General features: G+C 39.0%; 1 protein-coding gene across 4 annotated transcripts in view; it reads right to left on the minus strand.

The window, feature by feature from the left end:
• Gpcpd1 (glycerophosphocholine phosphodiesterase 1) overlaps nt 1–23675 on the minus strand; it is a 60323-nt gene that overhangs the window by 8801 nt on the left and 27847 nt on the right. For 3 of the 4 annotated variants that reach the window (XM_040746343.1, XM_040746344.1, XM_040746346.1), the window contains 11 exons: nt 22565–22802; nt 19209–19371; nt 18808–18940; nt 16832–16886; nt 8843–8935; nt 7713–7733; nt 6925–7002; nt 6157–6196; nt 4604–4665; nt 2823–2888; nt 128–264 (listed from right to left, as the gene is read on the minus strand). In XM_040746343.1, the coding sequence (XP_040602277.1) occupies nt 128–264; nt 2823–2888; nt 4604–4665; nt 6157–6196; nt 6925–7002; nt 7713–7733; nt 8843–8935; nt 16832–16886; nt 18808–18940; nt 19209–19371; nt 22565–22802 (1086 nt within the window). The remainder of the gene's footprint in view (nt 1–127; nt 265–2822; nt 2889–4603; nt 4666–6156; nt 6197–6924; nt 7003–7712; nt 7734–8842; nt 8936–16831; nt 16887–18807; nt 18941–19208; nt 19372–22564; nt 22803–23675) is intronic. The other variant, XM_040746345.1, reaches the window with a different exon arrangement.

The raw sequence follows: 23675 nt of genomic DNA on the forward strand, positions 1-23675 counted from the left end.
GAAAGAAGCGAGCTTTACTGGCTGAGAGGACAAACCAGGGTGCCATCTGAACAACCTGCCACTAGTGTCTCCCAAATACTAGCTATAATCAAAGGGTACAGAAATAAAAAACCTGAACATTACTCACATTGTACAAATATCTGCATCAAACGAAGAAAATATTATTCTCCTCTTCCCAGAATTTTCTAAAACAGTTTTTAAAATTATATCCAAAAACATATTCATGTCAAAATATGTTGATAAGTTGCCATCCCATACTCCATCCTATATGGAAGGAAGGAAATGAGAGGCTATGATACATGGCGGAGCTGCAGTGTTAGACAAATGCCAAGAACAACCAGCCCAACATTTAAAAGTGTAATTATGTGTTTTCCAAACGCATATAAGACATTACTGGATACGAGAGTAAACAGATTATTAAAGCAAATAATCATATCCATCTTCTTATAGTTGCCACTCCTCCTTGGTGGCAAGAGCAGATCAACTTATTTAACATGCATCTCATGTGTAGCAGATGAACCATAGTCTTTAAAGTTGTATCTGAGTCTCTATGCATATCTTACACATGCTATTTTGTATTCTTTGACCTCTGATTGGTTTACTCCATCACTGCCAACAAGTAACTAGTTCTGTTCTCTATCTTTGAAATAAAAAATAAGCAGTAAAATCATGCACTATTTCCCCATGGCTTTCTTACTTTCGCTTAGCAAATAATTTCCCCAAGACCAATTTAATGCTGTACAAGACCTCATTTTTCTCTAGAGTATTTATATACAGCTATTTGCCTGTCTGTCCAGTAATGGACACTTAGGCTGTGCTGTCTCTTTATTTTTCCTATTCTGAACAATTAGCCAATAATGACCTTTACAGGGTAGTGATTTCATTCCTTTTTGGTATATACCCAGAGTGTGGTGATTTGAAAGAAAATGGCCCCTAAAGAGTGGCATTATGAGGTGTGGCTTTGTTGGGAGTAGGTATGGCCTTGTTGGAGGAAGTATGTCACTTTGGGGGTAGGGGGACTTTGAGGTCTCCTATGCTAAAGCTAAGCTCAGTGTGGCCACAGTTGCTTCTGCTACCTGTGGATCTCAGCTCCTTCTCCATCACCATGTCTGACTGCCTGCCACCATGCCACCTGCATAATAATAATGAACTAAACTCTGAACTGTAATCAAGCCCAAATTAAATGTTTTCCTTTATAAGACTTTGCTGCGGCCCTGGTGTTTCTTCACAGCAATATAAGCCCTAATAAGACACCCAGGAAGAGGGTAGGGATAGCTAGTTCATATGGTAGATTTCTGTTTTTAATTTCTTTAGAAACCTGCTTTCCATAATAGCTGTACTCTCTATATTCCTGCCCAGTTATGATCAAGAGATCCATTTGACGACATGGTGGCCAGTATTTGGTGTCTTTTAACTTTTTTGACAACCATGTTAAAAAAATGTCAAGTGATTCATACCTGTTGGTGGAACTAACACCAAAAGCCAGAGGCACCGATAGTCAAAGACCTCACGGTTATCTAGTGATAGCACAGCAATAATAACTCAGGTACTGCGACAACAAGTATAAATTAAACAACCAATAGGCTTTGGCTTTAAACTTAACAAAATAAAGCATACATTTCTAGAAACTTTGCAACTTATGTATGCTTAACAATTTTGACAATCTTCACAAACAATAAGATATAAAAGTCATTATAAAATATTAATTTTATTGCAAAATAGTAAATGTCTTAAATATTAGTCAAAATGATTCTCAAAGTCTCAGCAAACAAATAAAAACTACATAATGAAAAAAATCTTGGTCAAGAATCTGCCATTGGAACCAGGACCACCTTAGCCTGATTTGAAAGCAGTTATAGATTCTTATAAATGAAACAAATCTAGGCTATTGGCCCAAATGGCCAATTGTGACTCGATACTTCCGAACTCCGCATTCCAGGCATCCTTTTGTCATACACAGCTTCCTCAAACCCAAGCTCATTCAATAGTTAGTTCTTTCTTTGAAAGATTTATTTTTTTAAGTTACAGGTTTATGTGTGGGTATGTGCACATCAGAGCAGGTAACTGGCGGCAGTAACATTGGGTCCTCCTGGACTTGGAGTTAAGGACCCGATGTTTAACTGAACTTTTATCTTCTGTAAGAGCAGTAAGTACTTTCTAGTCCCAATTACTGATTAATCCTTGTTTTCCCCAACTAGCATCAAACTTTAGGGAAACAAGACTTTGTCTTGACTCTACATATGCCCTCAGCAATGAGAAAATGCCTAGCCTTTGTGGATAATGAATAATTAAACCTAGGAATGATTTAAAACATATTTACAATGTTTCCTCCTGTGTTAGTATTATTAACTAAAGAATGTACTTAGAAAATTATTACTTAATATGTTTAAATGTAAAAAATAAAGAAAAAATTAGTGAGAGTTTGACTACTTTTTAAAATATACCAGAAACTGTTTATATTAATGTATACACAGGCCACATATATACCAAAACTTTTACAATATACATTCAGCAATTAAAAAATATTCACATAGCAGTGTAAGCGTAAAGTATGCTTTATTAAAAGTGGTTCAGCAGGTAAAAGTACTTGCTACACAAGCCTGACAACCTGAGTTTGATCCCAAGTTCATGGTGGAAGGAAAGAATAGTCCTAAAAGTTGTCCTCTGACTTTCATGTGTTTATCATAGCACCCATATCCATATTCACAAAAAGTTTCTTTGTCTTCAATTCTAAAAGACCCAGCAAACAAAGAAAGAGACTACAAGACGTCAGTTTTACTCAATGTCATTAAAACAAAAGAGAATAGCAAAAGATCACTTACCCTGTGTTGGCAAATCCATTTTATTTCTATATTAAATCCTACATCTTCTGGCAAAGATTCTAAAACCTATAGTGTTGTGTGGTGATGATGAATGGTGTTGGTTTTGGTAAGATAGATGGCAAAATAAAGAGACAAGAAAAGGAAAACAGAATTAATATAAAAATCAGTAAGAATATATTACCAATGTTTTCTTGTCATTATAATCCATTAACTTTTCTAATATTGAAATGAAAACTTCTAATATTGAAATGTTAAATAAGAAAGTCAAAGGATTTCTAAAAAGCAGGTTCAAGTAATATCTTTGACAACTCAATTATCACCATAAAAATAGACCCTTAACCTAAAATATTTTCCATCATTCCTTTTAAAAATATCTAAAGTGAGCTACTGGAAGCAAGAAATAACTAAGACCCTATCCCTAACTCTAAGCCTAACCCTAACCTAAGTCATGCTTTCTGAATTATATTTAGATATGGAAATATACTAAAATAAGATTAATTGAAAGACATCATTTTTAGCTGTTGTTCAACAAATACCATGCCAATTGATAACTCCCAGAAAATACACTATGCTATTCTGAGGTCCATAAATCAAAAGGGCTAATGTAAGCACAAACACACACACGGTTGCTCATTCTCTTTAAAGAAAATTATCTGGACACATGGCAATCAGATGATTTTGGGAATTGTAACTGGAAAATCAAATTAAGATATTGCATAGAATGTTTGCTTGCATGAGGTCGTAAGTACATTCCTACCAATACTACTAAAAGCAAAAACAGAAATAAATGAACATAAACAGAAGCTTAGGTACAAGACTGAATTATGAACAACTGACTTGAAAGAGGGGATCATTATCAAAGTACACTAGTAAGCACCTCTCCAGCATCTACATGGAATTTCCTGAGACTTTATAAATTGTCTCCAGTTTTTAAATATTATTATTACTATTATTTAAAGACAGGGTCTCGAGCCGGGTGTTGGTGGCGCATGCCTTTAATCCCAGCACTCGGGAGGCAGAGGCAGGCAGATCTCTGTGAGTTCGAGATCAGCCCGGACTACCAAGTGAGTTCCAGGACAGCCTCCAAAGCCACAGAGAAACCCTGTCTCGAAAAACCAAAAAAAAAAAAAGAGAGAGAGACAGGGTCTCAGTGTGTAACCCTGCCTGTCCTGGAACTAACTGTAGATTGGTTTTAGGCTGGCCTCACAGAGAATGGCTTGTCTCTGCTTCCCAGAGTACTGGGATGAAAGGTGTGCACCACCGTGCACAGCCAGCTTTTAAAATCCTTACACTAGTTTTTGCTTAGACCTTTTCAGAGTGAATTTCTGAGATCTCTTCTTTTAAATAATGAAGCCTCTTATGTTCTCTCTCCAAACTGTTTTAAATACCACAAAAAGGCCTCTTCCACCACCACGTCTTCCCTCCACCTCTTTTCTTCCCCTTTGTGTCTGCTCCTTCCCTTTGCCACCAAATTACCTAACAAGAGGGAGGCTTACTCAACTGAACAGTTAAGTTCTTAAAAACCAGCACAGCCTCAGGGGTGATAGTCAACACCTGCAATCCTGGCAGATGGGGCAAGCAGGAAAACCAGGAGTTCAAGAAGCCGAGGCCAGCAGGAGCTGTGTGACCTCATGCCTCAAAACCTCCCAAAGCACCCACGGTAATAAACTCACACTGATGATGACTATGACAAGCCCTTTCAGTGCCATTTAAGAGAATAAAACAAATCGTTCATGCAATCAGTGAGACAGCCCTGTTCATGTGTATCTCAAGGAACTTACCATCTTAAGGGAAGGAAATGGCTGATTTTCAGAAAAGAAATTTTCTTCCTCAACCAGACTTTCTGAAATTTCAAATTACAAAAGCTTGGTAAGTAAAATACAATAGAGCAAATCTCCGAAACCCTAAGAGAGCCCCTGCACTGAAGTAATTACCAGATCTTTTAGGCTTAGTATTTCTGAAGGCCCTTGCACTTATTACCTTTAACCACTAAGAACCCCATTTTCTAAATAAGCATCCCTTGTGGCCCCAAGAAGTGATTTTTTAAATTAAAAACTGTTAAGATGACTTTTTCAATAGTAGTCAGAGGGGTAATTTAGCTCTCAGTGGAACTTGGAGTTGTATCATAACTACTTCAGAAATTACAGGTTAAGAAAATCTAATAGTTGGGGCATAGATCAATTGGTAAAGAGCTTGTCTAGAATGGATGAAGCTCTGGGCTCCAACCTCAAGACTGAATAAAAGCAGGCATGGCACATGCCTGTGATCCCAGCACTTGCAAGGTAGAGGCAGGAAGGTAAATCCAAAGTTATTCTTGGGTATATGGTGAACTCAAGGCTAGCTTAAGCTATGTTAAATTGTCTCTAAAAAAAAAAAAAGAAAAAGAAAAAAAAAAGAAAAAGAAACTTGATGTCTACTTTTGTTATCATAATCTTCTGCTCCAAAACAGATTACAGTTTAAGAAGCATGGAATTTTTTCCTAAAAGGAAAAATATCAATCCATGTACATTATAAATTTATTTCAATGCAAAAATTAGGTAAAATTTACAACTGAATAATTAAAGGTAAAATCTGATTTTTGCTTATTGCCATAAAATATCTACAAGTCATGATTTGGATAATCTTGGTGTCTAAAGCACTTCATAAGCCTTCACAAAGGCAGTCACATGGTTTACACAAGGCAAATTCAGTACCTACCCTTTGTAAAGCACTGTGAAAGTCACTGTCTGAAACTATGAAACCACTGTCCTGCCTTTGACAGATAACATACTCCAGGAGAAACAAGGGAGGGTTCCTTCTTCTTTCACTTCCTTTTATATCTACCTGTGTCAGTTTACATGTCTCCGCCCTCATGGGTGGATAGCTTTCTGGGGTTCACTCCTACAACATACTCTATGGATTTCAATACCTTACTGAGCTCTGTTGAGAGAGGAATGTAAAGCGGTACTGCACAGCAATGTGGGAAGCAGGATAGAGTAAGAACACTGAGGCACAAAGAGGTTAAGTAAAGTGACCTGCCCACAGTCACAGCTAGAGGATAGAGCTGATTCAAACTCCTGGCACTTAGAAGTGAACCTGAGAGGCACTCTATTTTGTAATAGTTAAAAATGTTTGGAAAGAACTGACATAAGACAAAGGGAAATAGTGAAATGCTTACTATGCATGTAACACTCCAGTTGAAAATTCAATTTAAGAGCTACACATTTATGAAATTATATTCAGATGGAACAATACTATAGTCATTAAGATAACCAAGGATACATTAAAATAAATGGGGAATATCCTATCAATGCCAATCATAAAACAAAAACTGTGTTTCCAAACTGGCACGCACGTTTCCGATCTTTGGCTTTTAGTGCAGTCACATGAGAAAGCTAGAAAACAAACATACAAAATGCAATTAGAAAAAATACCCATAGTTTATGAAGGTAAATGAAAAGTTAGCAAGCTAGAACAGACAAAATGTGGAATTACCAGCTTAATAATAAGCATTAAGCATTATGAGCACTTTTTATATGTATACACACACATGAAACCATTATCACATGCTCAAGAATAAAAAACTCCTAACCTGCCAGTTGGTTGTGGCACATGCCTTTAATCCCAGCACCCAGGAGGCAGAGGCAGGTGGATTTCTGTGAGTTCAAGGCCAGCCTTGTCTACAGAGAAAGTTCCAGAACAGCCAGGGCTACACACTGAGAAATACTATCTTAAAAAACAAACCAAGCCAGGTGGTAGTGGCGCACGCCTTTAATCCCAGCACTCGGGAGGCAGAGGCAGGTGGATCTCTGTGAGTTCGAGACCGGGCTGGTCCGACAGCCTCCAAAACAATACAGAGAAACCCTGTCTCTTAAAAAACAAAAACAAAAAAACAAACAAAAAAAAACCATATACTATATAGCTAAGACTTATAGGCTAATTCTGTAATGTAAAAATGTAAAACTTAATGGGGTCCATGACAACAGCAAAGAAAATTGGAGATGAGCATAAACCCATCCCTCAATTAGACCAGAAGCTAAAATACACTCCGTGTACACTGAATGCATAGTCATCAGACACATGTAAATCATACTAAAGCTGAAGGAAAACTCACTGTTAATACCTTCAATAACTGGAGCTGGTCAAATGTTAATTCTTTCACTGGAATTTCAAACAATTCAACTGGATCAGCTTCAAATTTCTATTAGAAAAGAAAGGGAGAAATGAATTTGTTTTACTATTTCTGAATGTTTGTACTACACACACCTACAACCTCAATTTACTGGAGATAGCTCTTAGGTAGCCATTGTAACCACATGCAGAAAGTCCTTCTGACCTAACACTACAGGAGCTCTTGTTCTGTAGACTTAGCTCCTCTCCCTGCAGACTTTGAAGAGCCCAGAGCCTTGCACATGCTAGGCAAAGGCTCTTCTTTTGTTTACACTGCAGGCATCCAGTGTCTGGAAGAAAAAGGCACCTAGAAGAGATGGACGAATCGGTGACAGAGCATGTCACCAGGCATCATTTTTACTGCCTCCTTCATGCGGTATTCCCTTGACACTTATCCATGCTCCATGCCTAGGAAATCAACATGCATGTACTATAAGCAAATTAATGTTGCAAGTAAGTTTCTATTTTTTTCTAAGCCTTTAAAATATCTACCTTGACTAAAAGTAGCAGCCCCACAAAGAAATTTCCATGAAAATGTGTGATTATCTATACGCAATATTTAAGAACTATGATCAAGCATGTATACTCCACAGGCAAATCTAGATTTTTAAAGCCATATCAAATGTTATGCTATAGGAAGTACCACTCTCATAGGAAAATGAGTTAAGGTACCACCAATAAATTAACTCAACATTAAAAGCCATTGCAAAAATACATTCATTCATGAACATGGGTACAAACCTGTGTATGCACACATTTTTTCTGGAAGGACACATAAGAAACTATTAAGAGTAAGGGAATGAGATCAAAGGAGAGGGAGGGAGATTTGTCATTCATTTCATCTCCTGAACTATTTGCATTTTTAATGGACATGTAGAAATTGTTTTATATGAAAATGTTAACTTAAAAAATAAAACTCAAGGTTTAAATATTTACGATTCATTACTTTCATTCCCCCATTAACTCATTTGGATTCAACTTCACAGCAAAATAGTCTGTTGAAAACAAGAGATCAGTAATACTCTTCAATAAGTTATTTTAGAAATAATACTCTCTTGTAGCAAAAATAACCTCCACTATTGCTTAATTATTCTGCTTCTGTCATCATTTGAATCGATGAATCCTTTGTTTCACCGTTCTGATGCTATTTCACAAAGACAGGAAGTCCTTATCTAGGTCTGTGCTTAGCATCTATCTGCTGAGCAGGTCGAGCCAGGCAGCTATCCTGTCAGGTTCTGTTATCCAACAGCTGTGTGAGCTATAGTGTTCTACATCACAGCAAACTGCATGTATCGTACCTGGAGAGGGAGGAAACTGACTCTTTCCTCCTACTGCACCTGTGTCTCACTGCTCTCTAGCTGTCAAATTCCTGTTATCAGTCACCAAGACATAGATTGGTGTTGAAGTTTAGCTCTGATCATTCCTCTTCTCGGCCACAAGCTTTCCTTTCTACCTTACTCTCCCATCTAACCTGCCTTGACCGAGGCTTTCTACATATCAATGCTACACCACTCCACTGTGGTACGTACCTTGTAGCCTTGGCTCAACTGTGCCAGCTGATAAATTTGAGATGATGTAGAAAGACATGGGGTTGTGGGGGGAAATAATTCTTCTCGTCACTCTCAATAATATAAAGAACACAACGATGCAGAAAATACTTGGTATGACCCTTCATCAGTAATATCAAAAAGCAAATTTACCATCACTGATGCATGATTCAAGGAAATCGTTATTCCCATTAAATCCGTCTTAATATTATAAGGGCTTAAGAAAAGAATTTACTAACTCTAACATAACTAAACATGTAACAACATTTCTTGCTTTTAAACATTTTATGACATTAAGTATAAAATACAGGAATTTCAACATACCTTTTTCATAGTCAAACAGCAGGTGAGATCATGATATACCACAGGCACAAAGTCCTTTGAAAGGTGGACATCAAATTCTACAAATGCTGCACCCTGACAAAAGGAAAGGTAGCAAGTGTTTAAAATACATTTCTGTTAACACATTTCTCAACACAAATCAAAATTTTTTGTTTAGAGTAAAATTATAATTTTGTACAAAAAACCATGAAACCTCTTCAGAATATCTCAGTTCAAACTTCTCCAAAACGGTTAATTAGTCTCCTACAATTTCTTTTTGCAAAAAGTGCCACTTTTTCCTGCCCCCGCAAATGTGTTGTGTTGGGGTGTCCTGATCCATTTGCAAATACCCACAGCACTTCAGGAACGGAGAGACAGCCTTCAGGATACTGCTTGTGCCATTGCTATGAGCAGAAAGGGAAGTGAACAGGATCACTGTATACTTCAGCTAAACAGCAGAGCCTCAGGGAGAAAGAAGTGAGAAGAGCACACCACTGTGCTGCTCCTCTGATACAAGCTTTGCTTAGAAAATGGGTATTTGCTGGAGAGGTGGTCCAGCAATTAAGCAGATGATCTAAGTTCAGTTCCCAGCTCACTATCAGGTCACTTAGTACTGCCTCTGACTACAGTTCCAGGGCAGCTGATGCACTCTTCTGGCCTGTGCAAACACAGGCATGCATATGGTGCACATACATACACTCAGATCTACAAACACACATGCAAATTAAAATTATTTTACAAAAGAAAAAGGTAACAATTGGATTAAAGAAGATGCTGTAACTGTTGTCCAATATTCAGAGATTGAACGACAAGAATGATACACATGTGAAGTTCTAGACAGAGCCTAAATCAATGAAAAAGAAGACAGGGATTGCAATTAAGAAAATTAGTTTTAAGCCGGGAGGTGGTGGGGCACGCCTTTAATCCCAACACTCGGGAGACAGAGGCAGACGGATCTCTGTGAGTTCGAGACCAGCCTGGTCTACAAGAGCTAGTTCCAGAACAGCCTCCAAAGCCACAGAGAAACCCTGTCTCAAAAACAAAAAGGAAGGAAGGAAGGAAGGAAGGAAGGAAGGAAGGAAGGAAGGAAGGAAGGAAGGAAGGAAGGAAGGGAGGGAGGGAGGGAGGGAAAAGAAAATTAGTTTTAGATAAGCATAGTGACACATGCCTTTAATCCCAGAACTCAGGAGACAAAGGCAGGCAGAGCTCTGTTGAGTATAAGGACAGCATCGTCTACACAGTGAATTACAGACCAGCCAAAGCTACATAGTGAGACAATGTTTCAAGAGAAAGAAGAAAAAAAGAATATTGTTTTAAAAGCTGCCCATGTTTTATAAATTAACCCAAGTAAAGGCCAAGAATATAAATTGAGACACATATGTATACATCCACTGAAAAAAGTCAGTCAGGCTCAAAGGAAACCGAGTCTATGAATTATGTGATATTGCTGTGAACACAGTAAAGTGATGTTCCCATTTCTAGCTCAGCAGTGACTCACAGGCATTGAGGGTCCAACTTGTGAATACACACTAAGAGAAGGAACTCAGGAGATGACTGTAATATCTACATTCCTGATGTCTTTTTAAATAAATGTGTATGGAGTTGGGTGGTGGTAGCACATGCCTTTATTCCCAGCACTTGGGAGGCAGAGACAGGTGGATCTGTGAGTTGGAGGCCAGCCTGGTCTACAAAGCAAGTTCCAGGTCTCAAAACAGGAAACCCTATCTCAAAACACCAAAACAACAACAACAAAGTGTATAGGTGCTTTGTCTGCAGGTATGTCTGTGCTCCACTTGCATGCCTGGTCCCAGAGGCCAGAAGAGAGCACTGCATATTTTTATGTCTTTTTTTAATTTATTTAAATTACAAACAAGGTTGCTTCACATGTCAATCCCAGGTCCTTCTCCCTCCCCTCCTCCCATGCCCTCCCAATTCCCACTCCTTTCCCCAGGGAGGGCAAGGCCCTCCATGGGGGGTATCTATAGTCTGTTATTTCATCCAGGGCCTAGGCCTCCCCCAAGAGTCCAGGCTGGCATTGCATATCCTGAAACTGGAGTTTCAAACAATTGTGAGTTGTCATGTAGCCAGTGTTGTTAACCACTGAACCATCTCTCCAGCCCCCCTTCCTGTTGATTTCCAAAGCAGGAAACATAGCTAGTTTTATGGCTTTAAACAAAACATCATACAGTTTCTGCAAGAGCACAAACTACACCATTTCTTTATGGTTCCACCACTTAAAGTCATACCTTCCTAGTTAAAATGTTTTATTTTATATCATCATCCATTTGAAAGAAAATTTTACTAAGAAGTAAACGCTGTTTAATTAGCAACAATGAACTAAGACTAGTTCCAAATTATGAACTATGGTTCAGTATATTATTATATCTTTCAACTAAAAGGAAAAACTATATACTAAATATTTTGAGATAGGACCTCACTGCGTAGCCCTATCTGGCCATGAACTTACAGAGATCCACCTGCCCTTGACTCCCAAGGGCTGGGATTAAAGCTGTGTGCCACCATGGCTGGCTCTCCAAATACTTTTAAATACTAAAATAATTACTATAGCCAATTTAAGATGGCATAAATTATAAAATGCTATATACTACTAGGAAAAAGAGGGGAAATGTACTCAATCATATGTGGATTTTAGACACGGATCAGGGGAGTGCCAGCCAATGCCAGAGAGTCTGGGAAACAGGAAGGACCCTAAGAGAGAGATGCATGTTACCCATGAAAAGGGGAATGAGGCAAGATCTCCTGAGCAGAATTGGGAGCTTGGGGGAGGGGGGGAGCCAGGAAAAAGAGATGGGGAGGAGAGGAAGACATGGGGGAGCAGGAAGGTTGAGTCAGGGGCAGAATATAGGAGAGCAGGATGAAAGATACCATAATAGAAGAAGTCATTATAGGTTTGAAGAGAGATCTGGCACTAGTGAGATTTTCAGAGATCTATAAGAATGATACCAACTGGCAAACTAAGCAATAGTGGAGAGACTACCTTAAATGCCCCTCCCTGATAATGAGTTTGACGATTATCTTATATGTCATCCTAGAACCTCCATCCAGTAACTGATGGAAGCAGAGGCAGACACCCACAGCTAAACACTGAACTGATCTCCTGGAATTCAGTGTCAAAGAGGGAGGAGTGATGAGCAAAGGGGTCAAGACAGGGCTGGTGAAACCCACAGAAACGGCTGACCTGAACAAGGGGAAGCTCTTGCAGACTGATGGCTGAGAGGCTAGCATGGGACTGATCAAGGCCCCCTGAATGTGGGTGTCAGTGAGAAGGCCTAGGCAATCTATGGAGCTTTGGGTACTAGATCAGTATTTATCCCTGGCATACAAATGGACTTTGGGTGCCCATCCCACAATAAGGGATGTTCTCTCAGCTTAGACACTTGGAGGAGGAACAAGTCCCTGCCATGAATGAAATGACAGACTCTGGAGATCCCCCATGGAGGGCCTCACACTCTCTGGGAATTGGAGTGGGGATTGGGTGGGGGTCTGGTGGGGGGTTAAGGAGGGAAGGGGGAGGGAGCTGGGATTGACATGTAAAGCAAGCTTGCTTCTAATTTAAATTAAAAAAAAAAAGAGGAAAAATGTCGGCAATTAAACCATGACTCAAGTGATTCTAATTTCAGAGAGGCTAAAATATAAATTACCTTAGGACAGATAGTAGTTCATTAACTAATCCAGAGTGGATTATGTTTACATATTGGACCCAAAGGCACAGGCTTATACTTCCAGCATAAGCAAGATGAGGTCAATGTAGTCCAACTTGCCTAAGGTCCTAGATTCAATCTCCAGTACTAGAAAAAAAAAATAATCAATCCAACTTTTTTTTTCCATTTTGGTTTTCTGAGACAGGCTTATATAGCCTTGGCTAGCCTCAAACATATGGTAATCCTCCTGTCTCTACCACCAATTTTTTTGTTGTTTTGCTCTTGAGTTTTTTGGAGACAGTGCTATCCTGGAACTCTCCAATTCGAAGAGATCCTCCTGCTTCTGTCTCCCAAGTGCCAGGCTTAAACTACTTTTTAAGGAACATGGAAGCCACTGTGAAAAACAATGGAAAGGAAAAGAATGAGATGCCCTCTCGCCCCACAAATGCCTTTTAAGTCTCCAGTCTGAATCTCTATGGTCAGGCGGAGGAAGGAAAATAAACTAACATTTTAATAACTGGATAAAGAAGAAATTAAGCACAATCAAGTTTACTTTTATTTTCTTTTGGGAATACAGAACAATGTATTTCAATATGGTATTTCACACATGTACTGATACATTTTTTTAAAAGTGTTATATAGAGATAGCCATTGGCACCAAGCCTTACGACCTAAATTTAATCTCCAGTACTCATAAGGTGGGAGGAGGGTGCTGAGACAGAATTCCCACAAGTTGTCCTCTGACCTCTACATGTATACCATGATACGTAGACATGTGCCAGCATCCCACCCCCAATAAATAAAATACTATGAAGCATTGCATAAAATCACTACCTTCTATAAGATTATTATAAGCAAAACCAGTCATTAGGAACCTTTGTCTCAAAGATGGATGGGAAGGGGGCATGGTGGCAACAACTGGGAAACAGAAGGCCAGCCTGGGTGGGCAAATCATACAAGTTAGGCCAGCATCTGCTATTTTTGAGGCAGAAAGACCCTACCCCCCACAAAAGTATGTGTGGAGAGGTAGGAGAAAGTGGCTAAAAGACTCTTATTGACTTGTTGCTCTTTCAGAAGAACTGGGTCCAGTTCCCAGCACCCACAGGACGGTAACAAAAGGTTTGTAACTCTAGCTGTGGGGGATCTGACACCTCCTTCTGGCCTCTGAGGATACCAGGAACACATGCAGTACACTTACACACAATCAGGCAAAGCATTCATACACATAAAATATTTTTTAAGTGTTGGGGAAGTCTTATGCTAATAAAGCACTGTCTGGCCAATAGGAATCTAGATAGGTGGGGCTAGGAATCCAGGAGGATTCTGGGTAGGAGAAACACAGGAGAGTTCGAGATGTAGCCGCATGGGGTAGGAAGCCGGGAACTATTCTCCGGTAAGAAACATACTTAGATTAACAATTATGGGGTAATTACTTAATGCAGAGCTAGCCAGTAAGGGACAAACAAGGCCAACAGCTTCATAATGAATATAGCCTCCTGTGTGTTTATTTGGGACTGATGCGGTTCTAGAACCAGGCTGGCGCGGCAGAGCCCAGGCGACTGGCGGGGGATAAACCAAAGCGGCTAGCAAAAGATAAAGCTTCTCTTAACATAATGGTGATCAGGAGTGGGATCATAAATTTCCACGAAAAATAACAGAAGATTTGAAGGAATTTTAGAAACAGAAGAACGGAGAGAAGCACAGATTTTTGGTAGCAGCATTTTTCTCAGGTGTGCTCTGTTTTGCTATCAACAAGCCGAGATTCACGTGGCTCGTTTACCGGAGTCTTCCTGACTCGGCATAAAAAGAAAAAGAAAAAGAAAAAACCAACAAGGTTGTTTTAAGAGACTCTGCTAACGATTGAAAGGTGTGTACGTACGTACAGCTGGAAGTGGCAGCTTTTGCTGGATGTCAGCATGGACTGAGGCTGTAAGCTGGAGTCAGGCTTACGCCCGCCATCTTGAAAAAAAAACCTGCAGTTTAAAACAGCGGCGGTTTTACAGATAAGACACGTGGCCAGAAAAACGTAAAGCTTTACAGTAAAGTCAGACTTGGATGAAGAAAATCTCTAAAGGTTTACAGTGTGTTTAAAAATATACGTGAGATTGAGAGAGAAAATGAAACGACAAAGTGGTATATAAATACAAAAGCCGGCGTTGTGGTGGCGCACGCCGGTAGGATTTACTCCAGAGGCAGAGACAGGCGGATTTCCAAAGAGAAAGCCTGTCTCAGAGAAAAATAAATGAAAGTGAAAGAAATAAAGTAATAATAGATAAATAAATAAGCCACGTAAAGATGGAAAATACACAGAGAGTCTGGATACTGTACGCTATTATGTTTTTCAGTTTTTTGATCGCTAAGGAAGGAACAAATGCTAAAGTACACTTGATTATAAATGCTGCTGAATTAATTCAACTTCTATCTTTTGAAAATGCCTTGACTTCAAAATTTAAGTATAAGGATATGTTACTCGGAAAAGGAGTTTTAATTTATGTTTCCACAGAACATAAAAAGCTGAGGATTTCTTCCAGACTTCTGTGGTTTGACGAACCAAGACCCCCGGAAGCAGTGGATCAGATGTTCCAACAATTGAAACAGCTAAGATGATGCAGCTTTACAGACCCCGAAAATACGGACTTATACAGGTTTCTGAGTTTTGTCATGATCCCCATGGTATGAACAGCGCCCCCTTCCAGCAGGAAGCAGTTTGGAATGAGCGACGTCCCAATTCCCATCTTGTTTATAAATCTTTGTTTTCATTCAAATGGGATTGTTTTTAATTGGCTAGTGATCACAGCCAATCTTCTTTTAATGGTAAAAAGGGGAATTATGGTATGGGTATTGTTTTTCATTTATTGATACAAATTCAAGGTCAATTTTGTGATATGTATATTTCTCCTCCTGATTAAGTATTGTGCTTATACTGATCTTTTAAAATGTAATGCGTAATTAAATACAGATTATAGATAGTTACTTACAATAGTCAGAATTTATAGTTAGGTTAGTTAGGTTTTCTAGATATACAGAAATATATTTGAGATGGACAGTCTTCAAACCTCTCAAAGACCTTCAGAACATGGCATTTAAAATGGTTTAGGGTTTGTCTTGACAATGAGAAATGTCTGCTCCTGGCAGCACCAATTACGTCTGAGAGGAAGATGGGCATCGAAGAAACTCGTTATAAAGTTTGCTTTCAACATGGCAAGATTAGCCATTTGGGCAAGAAACTGCTCTTGCCTAGATTGTTTGACTGTTGTTGTATCATCTGGACATGCAGGACCCACAGGAAAGTGACTACTGAACTCAGTCTTACAGGGTTCCTGCTTGATGAAGAGTCTACGAGACTTGCTGCAGGACAAAGAAAAATGACTGACAGACTGCCAACGCAGATGGACAGTTTGAAATTTCCTGCTTTGCTGAGAAGTGTTCCAGACACATTGTGGCCTATGGGCTGAAGATGGATGCCCCAACGTTACAGAGGAACTTCGGGTGACTGTCCAGGCAGTAAGATGTCTCTGTCAATCCTAGTGTTTATATATTATCCTTCTGTGGTCTTTGATGGAGTTGAAGACAGATAGTTATAATTATAGTTTTCCTTAGTTATGAGAAAAGATAAGCTACATATAGGACTTTGGATGATATTTTCTTTAAATCTTGCTAAAATATTGTAACTATGTTCTTATTTGATAACTGTTCTGTTATATACAATTTGACTGTGTTAAAGTTAAGACCTTTCTTTTTGTTTAAACAGAAAAGAGGAGATGTTGGGGAAGTCTTATGCTAATAAAGCACTGTCTGGCCAATAGGAATCTAGATAGGTGGGGCTAGGAATCCAGGAGGATTCTGGGTAGGAGAAACACAGGAGAGTTCGAGATGTAGCCGCATGGGGTAGGAAGCCGGGAACTATTCTCCGGTAAGAAACATACTTAGATTAACAATTATGGGGTAATTACTTAATGCAGAGCTAGCCAGTAAGGGACAAACAAGGCCAACAGCTTCATAATGAATATAGCCTCCTGTGTGTTTATTTGGGACTGATGCGGTTCTAGAACCAGGCTGGCGCGGCAGAGCCCAGGCGACTGGCGGGGGATAAACCAAAGCGGCTAGCAAAAGATAAAGCTTCTCTTAACATTTAAGGGCTTGTTATTATCTGGTTATTTACATGTGAATCTTCATCACAAGCCTAAACAAATACCAAAAAAATTTTATATTCACTTAAAAACATTTTCAGAACAAGGAATAGTTTTCTTTTTATCAGTTAATACAAACTGGAAGATTTCCCTGTCTCTATCTAAAAAATCTAAAGCTGTTTAAAAAAAATGGTACTTACATGACTGGCAGCATTTCTTAAAGAAGCGATAGTATTTTCCTGTACTTTAGCCAGCCTAAAATAGAGAAGAAATGTAGTCATCAAGTACTAAAGAAAAGAAACACTGTAGTAAGCTAACTACATCATATCTTCAATAGTGAAACAGGACTTACCTTTTATGCTAAGGCTAATTTTGCTATACTCAAAATATGATAGTGAAAAACCTGGCAGATATGTGCACTCACTTCATAACATCACAACACATGCCTTCCCTGCACACCGATTTTTCTTGGACAAGTGAAGTGTTTGATTAAAGAGAACAAACCTTTTCAAGGGCATGACGAAACTGAGGCAAAAGAAATTTGCCACTTGTAATAAAGCCTCCAAATGTCTTCATACTGGCAAAATATGAGAAACTGGGAATGACTGACATACCAAAGGTAGATTTCATTAAGAAAAAGAAGGAATACTTGCTGCTTAAGCATAAAGACTTGGCCGGGCGTTGGTGGTGCACGCCTTTAGTCCCAGCACTCGGGAGGCAGAGGCAGGCGGATCTCTGTGAGTTCGAGGCCAGCCTGGTCTACAAAGTGAGTTCCAGGACAGCCCCCAAAGCTACAGAGAAACCCTGTCTCGAAAAACCAAAAAAAAAAAAAAAACAAAAAACAAACAAACAAACAAACAAAAAGCATAAAGACTTGTGTCCAGATTGCAGAAACCACGATGTTAGCAACCTTGTTTTTTAAAAAACCAGATACGGCTGTATATGACTAAAACCCTGGTGTTGTATTAGGCAGGTGCAAGAGGGTTGCTGGGTTTTGCTGGCTGCCAGACCAGCTCCACATTCAGTGACCTGGTGTCAAAGGTAGAGAGTGACATTCATATCCTACTGTAGCCCCCATACTTATATATCAGCACATGGGCACACACACACAACACACACACACACACACACACACACACACACACACACACACACACACACACACACACACAGCTTATTAACATGGAACTTGAAAGTGCTTCTTACTTAAATGTAAGTTGACTTGGTTTGGAGACCTAAGATCATAATGATTTAACCGCAATCACTCTTTTTAAAAAATGTGGGGACTGAAGAGGCAGTTCAGTGGTTAAGAGCATTTGCTGCTATCCTATAGGACCTATGTTTGGCTCCTAGTACACACTGGATGGCTCACAACAACCTGTAACTCCAGCTCTAGGTGATCTGGCATCCTCTAAACTCCATGAGAATTGCACCAAAAAAAAAAAAAATCAACACGCACACACAAAAATATTCAACTATTATTTTTTTAAATGTAGGATTAAGTTTTATAGTAAAAAAGCCTCTGGCAATAAAGTTCAACACTGACAGAAAAACACAACTTTATTAGGCTGGCATTTGTGTCTGATGAAGTCTAAACTGTATTTACTTATATACCTCCGTAGAACCATGATATGTAGGTAAGAAAAAAGCACTAAGGGTAAAACCATTGACCAAACCAAACCATTTCATGGGTAAGGAAATTGAGGCCCAGAGAGCAGCTTGCAAGAAAAACAATCAAAAGGCTGATATCAAGGAGGTCAAAAAAGCTTTCTCTATTAAAATTTCCCTCCTGGCTTTCAATTTATTTATTTTTGTTTTGTTTGGGCTTTGGTTTTTCCAAGACAGGGTTTCTCTGTAGTTTTGGAGTCTATCCTGGAATTTGATCGGTAGATCAAGCTGGCCCAAACTCAGAGATCCGCCTGCCTCTGCCTCCCAAATGCTAGGATTAAAGGTGTGTGCCACCATGCCTGGATGGCTTTCGATTTTTAATGACCTTTTCATTATACATCAAAAAGAGACTTGGTTTCTATTGACATAGTAATTCCTTTCTCTTAACACCACTTTCATTTAATTCTAAGAGTAATGAAGAGGCATCTTCTGATAATTAGCAGGTAAATACATTAATCTTACCAAGCATGGACTATGAATGATAATCCCATCCAAATATGCAACTTACTGTGCAGTTGTTGTTGAGTTCCCTGCACCACGATGTCCAACATCCAGTGGTATTCTTGGCTTCCAATACTTGGAAAACGAAGACTGCATAGAACAACTGTATCCTGGTAATGGCTTGATGATGATAAAATCAACTTCATAGGAAAAAAGTGGGGCATAATTAAAAAGACCACTATGAGCTAAGCAACATTCGAATAGAACCACCTTTGTCAATCTCTATCAAACAAGAAAAGATCAAGCAACACTGATTCAGAAAATTCAGTAAGTATGCTCCTTAAAGTGTTATCGTCCTATTAATAATGAACGTAAATTGTTTAACTGATCTTCAAAATTTGCAATTATGAAAATTCTAGCACAACCTTAGGTTAGTTTTAAGGGCCTATCTGCTTCTCCCCAACTTACCTCTGACTTTGCCTATGGTTTTTCTGGAGTTTCTGCTCATGATGGGAAGAGTAAGGACTCCAGCACTCTTTGGACTTTCAGCAATGGTAGATGACAGGAGGCATGCTGTGCCCACATGTCCAGGAAGAGCATCACCCTGAACTACATGCTCACTGAGATCTTCCTAAAAGAAAAAAGTTCAAAATTTCCTAATTTGTATTTACATTTTAAAAAAGTTTGTGTGTGGAGAGAATGAGGTTTGGCATGCAAATGCCATTGTATGCATGTTGAGGTCAGAGGACAACTTGACAAAGTTGGATCTTGTCTTCCATCATATGCAGGGATTGAACTCAAGTCATCAGATTTAGTAGCAAGTACCCTTACCCACTGAGCCATGCTCTCACTGGCTCCAATGAAGTGTGTGTGTAGGTGCATGTACCTATGAGTGCAGTTGCTTGTGGAGGTCAGAACCCCTGGAGCTAGAGTTACAGGAGAAAGTGAGCTGTCCCATCTAGATACTAGGAACTGAACTCGGGCCATCCCCAAGAATAGAAAAGGACTCTTAACCACTGAGCTGTTGTGGAATATTTGTATACACTCAAGATTATCTCTGCCTAAGGAGCCAACTGATTGATTTAATAAAGAGCTGAATGGACAATAATAGAGACTAGGTGGGATTTTCAGGAAGAAGAGAGGTAGGCATTTGACCAGTAAGTCAGGTGTGTTGTACTAAGAAGTAACCGAGCAACATGGCAGAATGTACATTTTAAAAACATGGGTTAATTAAGCTGTAAGAGCTAAATGGGAAAAAGCCTAAGCTAAGGCCAAGCCTCATAGTTATTAAGTCTCCAGGTCATTATTTTCCGGCTGGCAGTCTAAAGACAGTTCAATGAGAAAGCTTTCTACACTGAGCCACCCTTTCTGGACTGCCCTGAATTTTCAGACATTGTCAATTTTCTTTTTCTTTTTATTTCTTCCTTTCTTTTTTTTTATTTTTTATTTTTATTTTTTTGTTTTTTAAGAAGGGTTTCTCACTGGGTGGTGGTGGTGCATGCCTTTAATCCCAGCACTCAGGAGGCAGAAGCAGGCAGATCTCTGTGAGTTTGAGGCCAGCCTGGTCTACAGAGCGAGTTCCAGGACAGGCTCTAAAACAATAGAGAAACCCTATCTTGGGGGAAAACCAAAAAAGTTTCTCTGTAGCTTTGGAGCCTGATCTGGAACTCACTCTATAGACCAGGCTGGTCTCGAACTCACGAAGATCCACTTGTCTATGCCTTCCGATTGCTGGAATTAAAGGCATGTACCACCACCACCCAGCAACATTATCAATTTTCCATTGCCCAGCAACACTGTCAATTTTCATTCCCTCAAAACTTTAAAGTGGACTTGGAGTCTATGGAAGAGAACTAATGAGAAAGACTCTAGGACTAGATACTCCATTGGTATGAGCCTCCATTGCTTTGATCCCCAGCACTAGACAAAAACCAGACATTGTGATATTTGTCAATAATCTCAGTACTTGGGAAGAGGAAGCAGGAGGATAGGATCAGTCCAAGGTCATGTTCACCTACACAGCAATTCAAGTTAGCGTGAGCTACATGATACCCCGCCTCAAAGATAAATATACACATGATACAGTCAAGCATGGTGACTGACACATCAAGGCGGGGAATATATTTGTGGTGAGATCTTACGGTAGGCACTTAAGTAATCTACAAAAAATGTTCAACCAAAACTTCACACTGTATTTTTATAAATTACCATCATCTTAAGTTTAGATCTATAATTTTCATATTAGATCTTATGTATTAAGAGGCAGTCAAAAAGACACTCACAAAATATCTAAAAATAACATCAAATTGAATAATTCAAAGATTACAAAACTTTTAAATATATGTAACAAGTTTCATTCAATATGTTTAAATCTACCTTGAATTCTGTTGCTATCAACAAAATATAGCTAGCATATTCTCAAAAAATAGATATCAGCAGAGGCAGCAAAGGAGCTAGAGGTTTAGGAACCAGTATATATAATTTACAGGACAGGCACGCGGTATTCAGGACATTAGAGAAGGTAGCAAGCAAGCATTACTTGTAGGAAACAAATGAGCTAACAAAAGTGTCATGAGGTTAGGACCTTAGCAAAGATTCTTCAAAATCTGACATAAATTTTACTAGATTTTTAGATCAGCAGGGTTAGAGGGATGACTCAGCGATGAAAAGCACTGCCTTCTCTTCCTAAGGGTCCTGAGTTCAATTCCCAGCAACCACATAGTGGCTCACAACCATCTGTGAGATCTGGTGTTGCCCTTTTCTGGTCTGCAGGCATACATACAGACAGAATGCTTCATACATAATAAATGAATAAATAAACCTTGAAGAAGAAAAGCAAACGGCTGAGCAGGTACAAGGCCTGCTATGCAAACTTCATGTCTTAGTTACTTTTTCACTGCTTATAATACATCACTACCTACAATAAAGCAACTTGGGGAGGGAAAGGGTTTGTTTTATCTTACAACTTGTAGGGAAGTCAATGCAGGAATCAAGGCAAGAACTTGGAGGCAGAAACTGAAGCAGAAGCTACCGGAAGTACTGCTTACAAACTTGCTCCTCACACCTTTCTTGCTTTGATTTCTTATACTATCCAGGACCACCTGCCCAGGGGTGGTATGATGGGCTGGGCTCCCCATGTCTACCATTAATCAAGAAAATACCCCAGATATGCCTAAAGACCAATCTTATGAAGGCATTTTCTTTATTATGTGTCAAGTTAACAAAAAAACATCCAGTACATCTGGAAACTTGGGTTTAAACCCCAGACCTACATACAGAAAGGACCAAATCTAAGAGTTTCTTCTGATCTTCACACAAGCATGTGGGATGCATATACCACCAATACAAACATTGGGTACACACATACACAATAAACTTTTCATTAACTAGTTGCTATACATACTAAGTTAAAAAACAAATCTACCATCACAGTGAATTATCATAATAAAAAGTTACCTTTGAAGCTGAGGATGTAGCCCAGTTGAGAACGTTTGTCTAGCATGCATAAAAACTTGGTCTCATTTGCAGACCCACAAAAACAGCATAGATATCCATGACTATAATTGTCATTCTTGACAATATATTGAGGTAGAGGCCAACATGAATGGGCTACAAAAGACCTCGCTATTTAACCCATGGAAAGTTCTTTGAAAGTTTTATATTTATATTATTTAATAGGCACAGACATCTTGTCCTGATTTAAAATATAATTCTACTGAAGTTGTTTATTCTACTCCACTAGGTTTTTCTGAGAAGCAAAACCTAACTACATACAAAAATAAGTTCGTGCCTGAATTCTCTGTCTAGTTAAAACAACTACTCACCTCAAAAAAGTCAAAGATTAGCTCCAGGTTATCTGGCTCCATTGTCTGTATGCTGTATTCAGTCCAGCGATCAGGCTGTAAGCCATATCCACATTCTGGCTGTGAGTGCCTGCACTTGAACTCGTTGTCACTTATTAAGGATATCTCCAGACTGTTGGACATTTTGTGAAGAATAGTGGGAGATACCTTATCATCATCATCATCATCTTCCTCCAGACCCTCTAGTGTAAGCTTTACCCTGTATTAAGAACAGAATGAAACCCAGTAAGGAAAAAAAATATCACATTACATACATAAACACAAATAACAAAAATAACTTTAGACCACACTGTAGGCTTATTTACTTTAATACCAATTATAGCTAACTCTCAATTTCTTAGCATTCAAAGAACAAGAACTCCTTTTGGGAGATCTCAAAAGCACAAACTAAACCAAAATCTACTAGTGCATTTTTAAATGTACATTAGAACTGGAGGTTTAAACTGAACACTGATGTGGATTATTCCTTTACAATGCGTGAAGATATGTCATTTTGATTGATTTAATAAAAAGCTAAACAGCCAATAGGTAGGTAGGATATTGGGGGCAGAGAGAATGCTGGGAAGAAGACAGAGATGGCATGAGACACAGAGCAAGCAGGATGAACAGTACATAGATGAATAGAAATAGGTTTATTTAAGTTATAAGAGCTAGCGAAAAACAGCCTATGCTATCGGCCAACCATCCGTAACTAATAAGTCTCCATGTGGTTATCTGGCAGGCAGGAAAGAAATACCCACCTACAAAAGGTACCCAATGTGGGGCCAAGTATATCCACATAAGACCGGAGAAATCTTTCAAAAGGTTCTAAACATACAAAAATGCAGTCAAATGCAGCTTCCTAGTCTCATGTCTCTCGTGCTAGCTGCAGTACAGAGACATGTCTCCTGGCAGCTGCCTGCATGCTTGAGCCGCCAGTGTGCAATGAGCTAAGCCATGTGGCAGGTGTAAGGTTTTGTTCATGCAGACAGAAAAAGTTACAGATATGCAATAAAGCAGGTTCAAACAGAAAAAAAAAAACTCTAAATAGGTTATAGTGTGTTTAACAATCTGTGTAGACTTAAGAAAAAAT

Source organism: Mesocricetus auratus, unplaced genomic scaffold (assembly GCF_017639785.1).
Source record: "Mesocricetus auratus isolate SY011 unplaced genomic scaffold, BCM_Maur_2.0 Super-Scaffold_100004, whole genome shotgun sequence".
Lineage (NCBI taxonomy): Eukaryota > Metazoa > Chordata > Mammalia > Rodentia > Cricetidae > Mesocricetus > Mesocricetus auratus.